Source organism: Quercus robur, chromosome 5, assembly GCF_932294415.1.
Source record: "Quercus robur chromosome 5, dhQueRobu3.1, whole genome shotgun sequence".
In the NCBI taxonomy this organism is placed as follows: Eukaryota; Viridiplantae; Streptophyta; class Magnoliopsida; order Fagales; family Fagaceae; genus Quercus; species Quercus robur.
The window spans coordinates 29,990,353-30,003,153 of NC_065538.1; the positions used below are offsets into that span (position 1 = coordinate 29,990,353).

The 12,801-nt window shown below is 35.0% G+C and overlaps 1 protein-coding gene across 4 annotated transcripts in view; it reads left to right on the forward strand.

The window, feature by feature from the left end:
* The first annotated feature begins 11,869 nt into the window (after positions 1–11,869).
* LOC126725749 (topless-related protein 4-like) overlaps positions 11,870–12,801 on the forward strand; it is a 102,059-nt gene continuing 101,127 nt past the window's right edge. The window contains exons 1-2 of one of the 4 annotated variants that reach the window (XM_050430637.1): positions 11,870–12,054; positions 12,403–12,734. In XM_050430637.1, the coding sequence (XP_050286594.1) occupies positions 12,413–12,734 (322 nt within the window). In that variant the 5' untranslated portion in view covers positions 11,870–12,054; positions 12,403–12,412. Of the gene's footprint in view, positions 12,055–12,325; positions 12,735–12,801 lie in introns of all 4 variants that reach the window. The other 3 variants (XM_050430639.1, XM_050430638.1, XM_050430636.1) reach the window with 3 other exon arrangements.

Below are 12,801 nucleotides of genomic sequence, written 5' to 3' on the forward strand. Positions count from 1 at the left end.
TTAAATATTGAATAAAATAAGATAAGAAGAAAAAAGAGTAAAAATAAAATATATAACAATAAACATCAAATTATCCAAATCATTCTATATAATATAATAACATTATATTATTATATACTATGTGTATAATGCAGTAGGATAATATTTAATAACCAAAGAGAATAGAAAAGATAACAACTTAAAACACAAAACTAAATCACATCAACCGAAAGTAGAATTGTAATTAACACAAAAATTCATCAACCTAAGTATGGATGCAATAAAAAAAATGAAAAACAAATTGAGAGAGAGAGAGAGAGAGAGAGAGAGAGAGAGAGAGAGAGAAGTAACCTTATTTGTCTGAGAAAATTAAGTATAGAATGAAAAAGAAAATGTCAAATTTATAGTAATATGTTGGGAATAAGAAGAGTCAAAATAAAGAAAAATAAAGGGTAGAGAATGAATGATATTAAGGTAGAAAGTAGTGGGGGAGATGAAGAGGTAAAAGGGAGTGAGAGTTTTGGAAAATAAATAATAAAAATAATGGTTAAAAGATATTTTAATTTTTAAATAATAGAGTTTTTAAGTCACCTTATTAAATGAGAAAATGTTTAAAAAATATGCTTAAAAAATATATAGGAAAAATTAGAAACAAAAAAGGATAATGACGTAGCTGCTAAGGTAGCTCAATCAGAGCATCGCAACAATAAATACCACGCTTCAGCTTTTAGATATATATATATATATATATATATATAGATGCGTACAACTTGGAGAATGAAGATATTTGAAGAATGGGATGCAATGGGATTTTAATCCCAGTTTTGTGGGTAGATAGGAATGCTTATAGGGATATGTATTCCATTCTATTGTTTTACAAATGTGTGGAAAATGATTGAAGAGAATTTCTTTTTTTCTTTCCTTTGATAGAAGAAATTATCTTCTTCTTGATGGGAAAATTAAGGCTTGGTTAGATGATAGCTTAAGTCAACTACTTAACTGTCGCATATGGGGCCAATCTTGCAAGACAATGGCCTTCAGTGCTAAGGGAAAAGGTAGTAATGATGTTTTACTATTGATCTAACTGCTTATTTCTATCAAAATTTCAAAATGATTGAGCAATTGCTCATGTTTCTTTTATTTTGTGCATCGAAGGCTGTTCATATGTGAGACTAGTAAAGAAGGACAATCATACCTTTTGGAATTGGATGAACATCAAGTGACTATCAAGCGTGTATATCATGGTCGTTGAAAGCTCGATATTACAAATAATTAGAGCTTGATTAGACCCCCAATTTTAAGGGTAATTATTGGGTACTTTCGGAATATCATAAATGCGTACTCCTTCATTTCACATAATTGTGGATCCTACTAATTAAATTTATGGTGAGACTCACAATTCATGTGAGAGAGGGGAGTACGAATTTATAGTACTCTCAGAGTATTCAATAATTTTCCCAATTTTTAATTACGACTTAATTAATTTTATGCTTAACACACTTAATGCAGGATATACGTGATTAACAAATTAATCAATTGAATTATTCAACAACTGCATGGATGAACAAATAGGTACAATACTAAAATGGAAAGGGAAGTGGGTAAAAGAATAGCAAACCCAAAATAATATGGCGATGTGTTATCAAAGAGAAAACTAAAGAATTCAACGAAAAACCTCTCCGCGGCCCTCTAAGCCGAAATAATCCATTAGTAAATAAGTTGGAGTATAAGGATACCAAAAAGACCCTCCAAGCCTAATTTATCCAAAGTACTTGAGCCCTCTAAGCTCCAACTACCAATGGACTTCTCGGAATCTTGTCTTCACTAATTATCTAGATCTCGCAATATTGCCTGATTGCACAACTAAGCCTCACCGGCTTATTTTGGCAAATACCCAATGCTTCTTAAGTTCTAAAATACTTTTTACACTTTGAATAGATGTGGGTTATGTTTGGGTATAAATCTCCTTTCAAAGTATAACAATGGGAGAGGGGAGAAGAAAAGACTACAAAGATTTCTTTCTTGAGGATGTATAGCTCTCTCTAACAAGATGGGTATTATATAAACTTCTCTAGGGTTTTCTTCTAAATAGTCTCCTTACAATTTTGTGGGTAATGAGGGTATATATACTATGGGTGAAGAGTATAAAAATCACACTCTCGTGACTTGGCCAAATCGCAAAATGACTCGCAAAATACAACCTGGCAAAAGACTGTTCAGCTTCCAGCATATGCTTCTCATGTGACCTTTTGCGGGTTGTCCACTTATGAGTCAGTCACAAGATCAATTGTCTTGTACAATCTTCACCAACTTAATACTATACCCATTACAATTAAATCCCACAAAATACAAGGAAATAAATTAATGCAATTACAACATTTTTTTGTTATGAAATAAAGCCAACATAATGTTATGTGAAAAACTATAACTTAACAGATACAATAAAGAGCCCGTTCCTAGCAACCGGTGATGCGTTTAAAATAAAATTTTGGGACATGGACAATAGTTGCCTATTGATAATTGCTATGGTGGATTATTGGTAATGCCCATGGAAGCCCTTTTCTAGATGTGCGCGGAAGTATTTTGAAACTCTTATAATTTAACAATCTTTACCTTGAAGATCTTTTAGGCTACTCCTTGCATTCAATTTAATAAGGATGGGATACTACTTGCTGTATCAACAAGTGAGAATGGAATCAAAATACTTGCAAATGCTGATGGTGTACGGCTTCTGCATTCTATTGAAAATCAATCTGTTGATACCTCTAGTGTGGCTCCTACAACTCTTGCAAAGGTACTACTTTTTTTTTTATAACTTTTATAGGAACTTCAAATGTGTACATGCTTCTTAATTACATTGTTTATTTTTCAGGGACCGATAATTAGCACCTTTGGTGCTTCCTGTTCAGCTGCGGGAAGAAGCACTTGATATTAATCAAGGTCCACAAAAACACTGAAGCTTTTGATTTTCTGAAGAATATTCTTATCAAAATTTTAGAAGAACATTTCAAGAGCTAAAATTCTTATTGACATCTACGCACATGTTTTTTCTTGTGCCTGTCAACATTTTTTTGGTAGTCTGAGATATTATCACAGATTCAGAAGTTGAAAACTGTATATTTCATTAATTGATTCTCGAATACAAGCAATACATATATATACCAGTGTATGCAAGTGTGAACACGAAAGCTAACTAACTAACAGAAAAATAACAAACTACTACACGTGCAAGCTACAGAAATAACTAACTTCCCACGTGCTAACACTTAAGTGAATACTTGAACAGACTAAACTACAAGTCATGTATGCATCAACCTTCACTTATGCAGCCTTGCCGTTTATGCTCTGTTATAGAATCTCCAACTCTGTGAGTGAGTCTTTGATCCTTTGTGTTGCTGGATGCTTCTCTGCTCTTGCCACTAGTCTTGGTAACTTCATCCTTACTTGGATTCTGATACTCCCCCTCAAGAGCAGCAGGTGCATGTATATTAATCATCCCCATTTTACAACTAAGAATGGAGAATTGATTATAATTCAGAGCTTTAGTGAGCAGATTGGCCAACTGACAATTTGATCTAACATGATTCAACTTAATCACCCTTTCCAACACCTTATTCCTAACCACATGACAATCGATTTCTATATGTTTTGTCCTCTCATGGAAGACTGGATTGGAACCAATGTGCAATGCAGCTTGGCTATCACAGAACAATAAGGCCTCCTTGTCATGATTCACACCAATATCTTTGAGAAAATACAAAATCCACACTATCTCACATGTTGCAACTGCCATGGACCTGTATTCAGCCTCAGCTGATGATCTTGACACTGTGGACTGCTTCTTGGATTTCCAAGATACTAAAGAATCACCAATGAAGATGCTATAGCCAGTCACGGATCTCCTAGTGTCAGGACATGCAGCCCAATCTGCATCTGCAAATCCTTTCAAATGCAAGTCTGTGTTGGAAGAAAACATAAGTCCTTTGCCCGGTTCACCTTTCAAATACTGCAACACTCTATGTGCTGCATCCAAATGGGGTCTCCTTGGCTTGGACATAAACTGACTGAGTTTATGGACAGCAAATGTAATGTCAGGCCTTGTGATTGTTAAGTACAAGAGCCTGCCCACAAGCCTTCTGTAATGACTGGGATCTTTCAATTCTTCACCTTCAAACTTGCTAAGTCTCAAGTTGTGCTCCATGGGGGTCTTAGCACACTTACAGCCCAGTAGACCAACATCATTGAGTAGCTCAAGGGTGTATTTTCGTTGACAAAGAGCAATTCCTTTGTCTGATCTTGCAACTTCCAAACCAAGGAAATATTTCAAATTCCCCAAATCCTTAAGCTTGAACTTATCATCCAGCATGATTTTAAACTTGTCCACTTCAGCCTTGTCATTGCAAGCTATCAAAACATCATCTACATAGACTAAGAGAATTATGAAAATGTTGTCATGTCTTCTAGTAAATAAAGAGTAGTCAGCCTTGGATTGAATGAAACCAAGCTGAATTAGAGTGTTTGAAAACTTTGCAAACCATTGCCTAGAGGCTTGCTTGAGACCATAAATGGATTTGTTGAGCTTACAAACAACCTCCCCTTGGCTGTGAAACCCCTGTGGAAGAGCCATATACACCTCTTCATCCAAATCTCCATGAAGGAAAGCATTATTAACATCCAATTGACTAAGAGACCAACCCTTAATGGCAGCAACAGCAAGAAGAACCTTGACAGACACCATTTTAGCCACTGGAGAGAAGGTTTCAAAGTAATCAATGCCTTCCTTTTGAGTGAAGCCCTTAGCCACCAACCTAGCTTTGTATCTTTCAATGGTTCCATCAGCCTTATACTTGATTTTGTACACCCATTTGCAGCCAATAGACCTCTTACCAGGAGGTAAGGGTGTCAAGGTCCAAGTATGGTTAGCCTCAAGTGCTGCTATCTCAGCTGCCATGGCAGCCTGCCATTGGGGATCAGAGACAGCTTGATAGTAAAACTGAGGTTCAATAAGGGAAGAAATGGCACAACAGAAGGTTTTATAGGATGGAGAAAGATGCTGATAGGACACATGAGAAGAAAGAGGGTGAGATGTACCTGAGTGGGAAGAAGGCAAGGGCTGGACAGAAGTGACATTATTGCAGTGAAACTCCTGTAAGTATGAAGGTCTTTTAATGGATCTAGTAGACTTTCTAATGGGAATAGGATCTACAATAGGATCAAGGGGAGCTTCTGGGACATCATCAAGTAAGTCATTATCAATATTATGATGAACTTGAGTGATAGAATGAGGAGAAAAGGCAGAAGTGGCAGGTTGAAACAGAAAAGCCTCATCATATAAGGGAGGAACAGGTGAAGCACATGGCAAGGGCAAGGAATTGAGAGGAATGGAGCCATGGGAAGAAGACACAAAAGGGAATACAGATTCATGAAATAGAACATCCCTGGATACAAAGGCAACATGAGAATCAAGGTCATAAAGCTTATAACCTTTGACATTACACGGGTAGCCAAGGAAAACACATTTTCTTGCCCTTGGTGAAAATTTGGTTCTGGTTTGAACAATGGTAGAGGCAAAACACAGGCAGCCAAAGACTTTGAGATGATTGTACTCAGGGGGCTTATGAAACAAGAGCTCAAAAGGTGTTTTATCATGTAGCAAGGGAGAAGGAAGCCTATTGATGAGATATGCAGCAGTTAAAACACAATCACCCCAAAAGGACAAGGGTACTTGGGATTGAATCTGTAAAGCCCTAGCAATGGAGAGTAGATGCTGGTGTTTTCTCTCTACAACAGAATTTTGTTGTGGGGTATAGACACAACTAGTTTGATGAATAATGCCATGTGAACTAAAGAAGTCAGTCATGGCAAACTCTTTGGCATTGTCAGTCCTAATGGCTTTAATATGTTGGCTAAATTGTGTAACAATCATAGCATAAAAGGATTGAAATAAAGGTCTGACATCAGATTTGGATTTCATAAGAAAAAGCCAAGTGGCTCGGGTTGCATCATCTACAATGGTCAAGAAATATTTGTGGCCATCCAAAGTAGGAACTGAATAAGGGCCCCAAACATCCATATGAACTAAATCAAAAGCACATGCACAGATTTTATTATTGAAAGGAAATGGTAAACGTTTAAGCTTGGCCATAGGACAAATATGACAAGTCTTATTACAAAGAAATTGTAAAGAAGGAAGACTAGGACCTAAAGCTTTAAGCTTCATATCTGAAGGATGTCCTAATCTGGCATGCCAAAGAGAGGATGATGCAGAACCTGCAGAAGTTGCTGCAGAAAAAGGAGGAAAAGAGGCAGTGGACTTATGACTGCTGAAGTAATCAGCAAGGGAAGAAGGAGGAATATGTTGGAGACTGTCACACTGCAACAAATACAAGCCATCAACAGTCTTGCCCATCCCAATCGTTTTCCAAGGTAAAAGGTCCTGAATAAAACAGTAATTGGAGAGGAAAACAAGGCAATAAGGCTGAGATAATGTGAGTGAACTAACAGATAATAGATTGAAACTAAATGAGGGAACACAACGAACATTAGTGAGTGTAAGTGAAGGGGAAAGAACAACAGTGCCAATATGAGTGACTTGAGCTGATTCCCCATTAGGCAAGTGGACCAAGGATTGTATAGTAGTAGTGATTGAAGTCAATAGATCAACTGAGCAAACAAAATGGTCGGTAGCCCCAGTATCTAACACCCATGTCCATTGATCATAGATCCTTCTATTCACTACTTGGGCAGAAAAGACACTATGAGATAGGTCAATACCTGACATTGGAGCATTGATAGATGTAGAAAATGATGCTACATTTGCCATTGAAGCATCCCTGACTGGAGCAGAAGGTAGAGTGGATGAAGTGGAAGCCCCAAATAAAGCATGAAGTTGCTGATACTGTTCAGGAGTGAAAACAGATTGATGATGCATTGGTGAAGCAATTGGAGCAGGAGCAACTAGCATATCTGAAGACACTTGATGAGCCATAAATGGCTTGTTCTTGAACTTGAAACCTGGTGGAAAACCATGCTTTCTATAGCATTTATCCACTGTATGACCAGTCTTGCCACAATGTGTGCAAATTGGTCTTTCCTTTCCTCTCCCAACAGCACCACCAAGAAATGAACCAAGATGTTCATTGGTCAATTTAGCAGCTAAAGCAGTAGAGTCAACCTTGACAAAAGCTGAATTAGGTACTGATCTTTGTGTCTCTTCTTGAATTAGCAAGGAGTACACCTTACTAAGAGATGGGATTGGATCCATAAGCAGAACCTGAGATCGAACTTGGGAGAAAGAATCATTCAATCCCATGAGAAATTTCATGACAGATTCTCTCATTTGTAAATCAGTGAGTTTCTTGTTGACATTGCAAATGCATTTACCACATGTGCAAGTAGGAAACGGACTAAGGCTCTGTAATTGATCCCAAAACACCTTTAGTTGAGTAAAGAAGTCAGTGATAGACAATTCACCTTGATGAAGCTCAGCTATGTCCTTTTGAAGATTGAAACCTCTAGGTCCATTCGTTTGAGCAAAACGATTCTTCAAGTCATTCCAAATTTCTAGGGCAGTATCTTCATAAATGATGCTTGATTGGAGCTTTAGTGAGACTGAATTGGTTAGCCATGTCCCAACCATATTATCACATCTTATCCATGCTTGCACATTCGAAGGAGTTGATACCAATGGTGATGAAAGAGTCAAGCTTCCATCAATAAACCCTAGTTTGTTCTTGGTGAGTAAAGCTTTTCTAATTGCACGAGCCCAAGCTGCATAATTTTCACCACCTAATAGTGGCTGTGTAACGAGGACTAAACTTGGATTCTCTGCATGATGTAAAAACAGAGGGTTATCCATAGGGTTGTCCATTGGTGAAGAAGATGGATTCACAGATGTGGAAGCATCTGTAGAATCATTTGTATTTGTAGTAGAAGCCATAGATGACAATTGGCGATTGAAGAATCAACTTCAATTTCCAGAAAACAAAATTTTCTCAAGAACAGAGAGAAATTTTCTCGGAAAATTGAGGAAGACAAGAAAGAGAAATGCAAAAAAAATCCTATAGGAATTTAGGAATTTTGCTCTGATACCATATCACAGATTCAGAAGTTGAAAATTGTATATTTCATTAATTGATTCTCGAATACAAGCAATACATATATATACCAGTGTATGCAAGTGTGAACACGAAAGCTAACTAACTAACAGAAAAATAACAAACTACTACACGTGCAAGCTACAGAAATAACTAACTTCCCACGTGCTAACACTTAAGTGAATACTTGAACAGACTAAACTACAAGTCGTGTATGCATCAACCTTCACTTATGCAGCCTTGCCGTTTATGCTCTGTTATAGAATCTCCAACTCTGTGAGTGAGTCTTTGATCCTTTGTGTTGCTGGATGCTTCTCTTCTCTTGCCACTAGTCTTGGTAACTTCATCCTTACTTGGATTCTGATAGATATTGACGTCTATGCGTATGCTTAGTACAGATTTCTCGATCATATTTTAGTCTCTTTTATGTATAATTGCAGTCGCAAGCACAGTTTGTGTTGAATTATTAAAAATAAATAATAAAAAAGAACTCAAACCCTTCACTTAATCGCTCCTTCTCTCAAATTTCCATTGAGAAGAAACATAGCTTGGGATCAGAAGTAGCTGATTGAATGGAAAGGAGAGAGAAGCAAAGAATTGAAAGAGCAGAGACTGCGGAAAGGAGAGAGAGGCAGAGGAATTACACTGACAAGGATGACATTGACATTATTAGCAACTACCAGATTGTCTCCTTTGCCATATCCTCTTTTTTCTTCCAATCTGGGACGCCATCGTCACGAGCATTTTGTCAACCTGGCTAAGGCCTCTTTGGACTCTTGTCCCATACAACTCCTCCGATGACATTGGAGAATGTTCAATGACCTTGCAAATTTGATAAATCTTACACACACTTATATATAAGCATTAAAGTTGGATAATAACAATGTCCTCTAGGAAAACTTATGAGGCTAATAATCTCTATGTCACTTGATGAGAGGTGTCATTGACAAATTATACTGCATCTGGAGACTGTGTGATCTAGAGTCCTAATGGTGCCCTTTTTGGTTTGTTACCTTGAGGGGATTTATTTATAACTGAAAACATGATTTAAAGTCACGTTTATTGAACTTTTAAATGGGAGGTAGAGTGGAGATAGAGTTTGAACTCAAAACCACTTCTCTCAAAACCTTAAGCTATGAGAAACGAGTAAAATTAATCATTTAAAAACATTCTAACATTCAACAAATAAAAAATTCTGCAATTTATAACCAGATATAACAGATTTGTGAATGATAACATATTGCATTTTTATTTTCAGCATTTGAGTTTTCTTTTTCAACAATAGGACATTTAGTAAGGCTATTTTACAATTATAAAACAGGGTAGAAAAGGATTATATTGTTGAGAAACAATTTGCATCTCTAATGATCTTTCCTGATTTCCATTCAGGCGTTGCATATTTGAAACATATAGTGTAGATATATTCCTATCATGGTAGTAATGATTTGCATAAACACCTGCAGGTTTGTTTATATATGTGTGTATGCGTGCGTGTGTTTGTATACTTACAGAATTTTTAGTTATTATAAAAATTAGTCGCAGACTCGCACGTTGTGCGTGATAATATTATTGTTTTAGTTATTATTTATTAACAGTTGGTTTTTCATTATCTTTTAAGTTAATAAAAACCATACATATACTTTTTCTTAAACCTTTATATATATATATATATATATAAATATTATTTACTTAATGTGAATGTTTACATATATAAACTCTACATATTCCATTTCTTTATATACGTAAAACCATAGACTACTACTCCGTAATGATAGAACCTAATTAGTTTTATCATTTTTTATAATGCAATTTGTTGAATAAAATAATATGAGAAGAAAAAAAAAGTAAAAATAAAATATATTACAATAAACACCAAATTAATTATCTCTATTAATTATAATACAATTTTATTTATTTGAATTTAAATGAAATATTATATGTTTAATTTTTTAAAATAAAAAAAATAAGAAGACATAAATAATTTAATTATATTGAGGATGTGGCTCAGTTTAAATATTGAATAAAATAAGATGAAAAAAATGTAAAAAAAAATATAATAATAAACACCAAATTACCCAAATCATGTTATGTAATAGAATAATATATATTATATTCATATATATTATCTTTAATTTTTTATAACGCAATAGGATAACATTTAACAATCAAAGAGAACAAAAAAACTTAATCACAAAACTAAATTGCATCAACACAAAGTAGAGTTATAATGAACACAAAAATTTATCAACTTAAAGTAGAAATGCAGGAAAAAAAAATACTCTAAAAAATATTGAGAGAGAGAGAGAGAGAGAGAGAGAGAGAACCTTTTTGTAAGGGAAACCTATGCAAAAAATGGAAGAGAGAATGACAAATTTATAGTAAGATGATGTGAATATAAAGAGACAGAATAAAGGAAGATGAAGGGAAAGATGAATAGTGATATTAAGGTTGAGGGTAGTAAGGATTGGGGAGATGAAAAGGTAAAAGAATGAGAAATGTTTGAGAAAGTATAATTATTATAAAAATAAAAAATAAACATTAAAAAAAAGTATAGGAAAATTGAAAAGAAAAAGGATAATAACATGGGTGCTGATGTGGTTCAATCGGAGCGCAGCAATAATAAATGCTATACTTCGGCTTTTAGATATATATTGATAAAGATTAAGGCCCGGCCAAATTGTAATGGATTTTGTTTTGTGACCATCAATATATATGGTTATTATTTATCTTTTAGGTAAATTACAAGGAATGACACTCCGGCAAAAAATTAAGCAAATGACACACCCATTCCTTAAGGTTTGAAGGAAATCTACACATTAGTCATTCGATAAATAACAGTAATAAAATATTCTAAATTTTGAAAAGTTTGTGATATGTGCATAGTGCTATAAGAATTGTAGAGGGAAAGTGAAAATTACCAACAATAAATAATAATAATAAGGTAGAAATACATGGTTGATTAATAATAGTCTTACATTTTCCATTATGGAAGTTCAGATTAGGTTCTTCTACAATAACTCATTTATGAGTAATTCTTAGGTGTCCTTGAAGCATGAAAATGATGCTTCCTCTTCTCATATTCATAGTGAGGTTCACTTATTAAATTCATGATGTAGGTCTACCATGAATGTGAGAGGGGGGAATATAATTTCTCCATACTCCGGGAATACTTAACAATTTTCCCTCATTTCTCAACTACCAAATCTTGCCAAAACAAAAACTTATTACACTTGTGTGTGTCTAGCTTTTTAGGACAGATGACCCAAATTGCTGAGAATGTAGTGGTTTCAACTCAACTATCAATCCAAATTAGGTTAAGGGGGTTTGAATTTAACATGTTGGGTGTAAATGTGTAATTTTTAAAATACATAAAAGTTATCACATGGTTAAAAAAAAAACCACATCATTCATTAAACAAATTTAGGGACCAACATTTTATTTAGGGTGAAAATAAATTTTTAAATACATAAAAGTTATCACGTGGTAAAAAAAGAAAAAGGAAAATACCACATCCTTCACTAATCAAATTTAGAGGCCAATAACATTAAGGAGTTGGTTTAGTGGTTCTTGAGATTTGAATACTCTTATTTGTCAAAAAAAAGAACCAGCATTCAGTTTAGTGTGAAAATAACTGGATGTAGATTCATTAAAAAAAGAAAAAGAAAAAAAAGAGGTAAATTTTAATCTATATTCTTTACACTATATTCAATTTGTTGTAAAAAAATATGACCAAATGAAAAGTTTAGGAAAAAGGAAAAACTGAAAAGTCAAAAGTCAAAAGTCAAAGTCACCGTAGTTGTCCGAGACAGAGAGAACACAAAAATTGGGGTACAGTGTACAGTAGCAGATTAATGTTTAAGTCTGCGACCTTGACCTCCCAGATAGAAAGTTCAAAGGCAGAGCTGATGTGATGACTACCGATTCGATCATCTCTAGTTAATCAAATTCACCAGACAGAGGAGTTTCATTTTCATTTTATGTAAGGCTGCCTCCAATTCCAATTCCAATTCCATCTGTAGTTAGTTCAGTTTAGTTTAGTCTGCATGATTTAAGGTTGATTTATTATTATTAAACTTGTGCTTTTCTTTGCTTTGCTTCCTCTTTATCTGGATGCTTTTCTTTCTGCCTATTTTTTCTTGCCCATCTCATCTCTACAAGTTTAATTATAGATGTTTGATTTCATTTTCTTTTTTCTCTGCCTCTTGATTTAGAGAATATTATTTTTCATAAAAATAATGCTTTCTTTCTAGTTGTAGAGAAGCGGGTTTGAAGTAATTATTAATCATTCCACCATTTCTTTGCAAACTTCTTTCTTTCTTGTAAATAGAGGAGATTGAATGGAGAGGAGAGAGAAGCAGAGAATTGAAAGAGCAGAGAGAGCGAAAAGGAGAGAGAGGCAGAGAAATTACAGTGACAAAGACGATGACTTTTTTGATTCTCTACCGGACTCTCTCCTTATCCACATCCTCTCCTATCTCCCAACTCGAGACTCCATCATCACAAGCACTTTGTCAAGAAGGTGGAGGTATCTCTGGACTCTCATCCCATTCGACTTCTCCAAGTCCAAGGGCCTGCCAACCGCTGTTGTCGTCAACTTGAATCAGGGTTCTGCTGTCAACTCCATGGATTTTCATCCATCCCAACAAACTTTGCTTCTTTGTAAGCTCTTGCTGCTGCTCATGCTCATACATCTTCAATTTTTGTTCTATGAGGTTGTTTAAGCTAA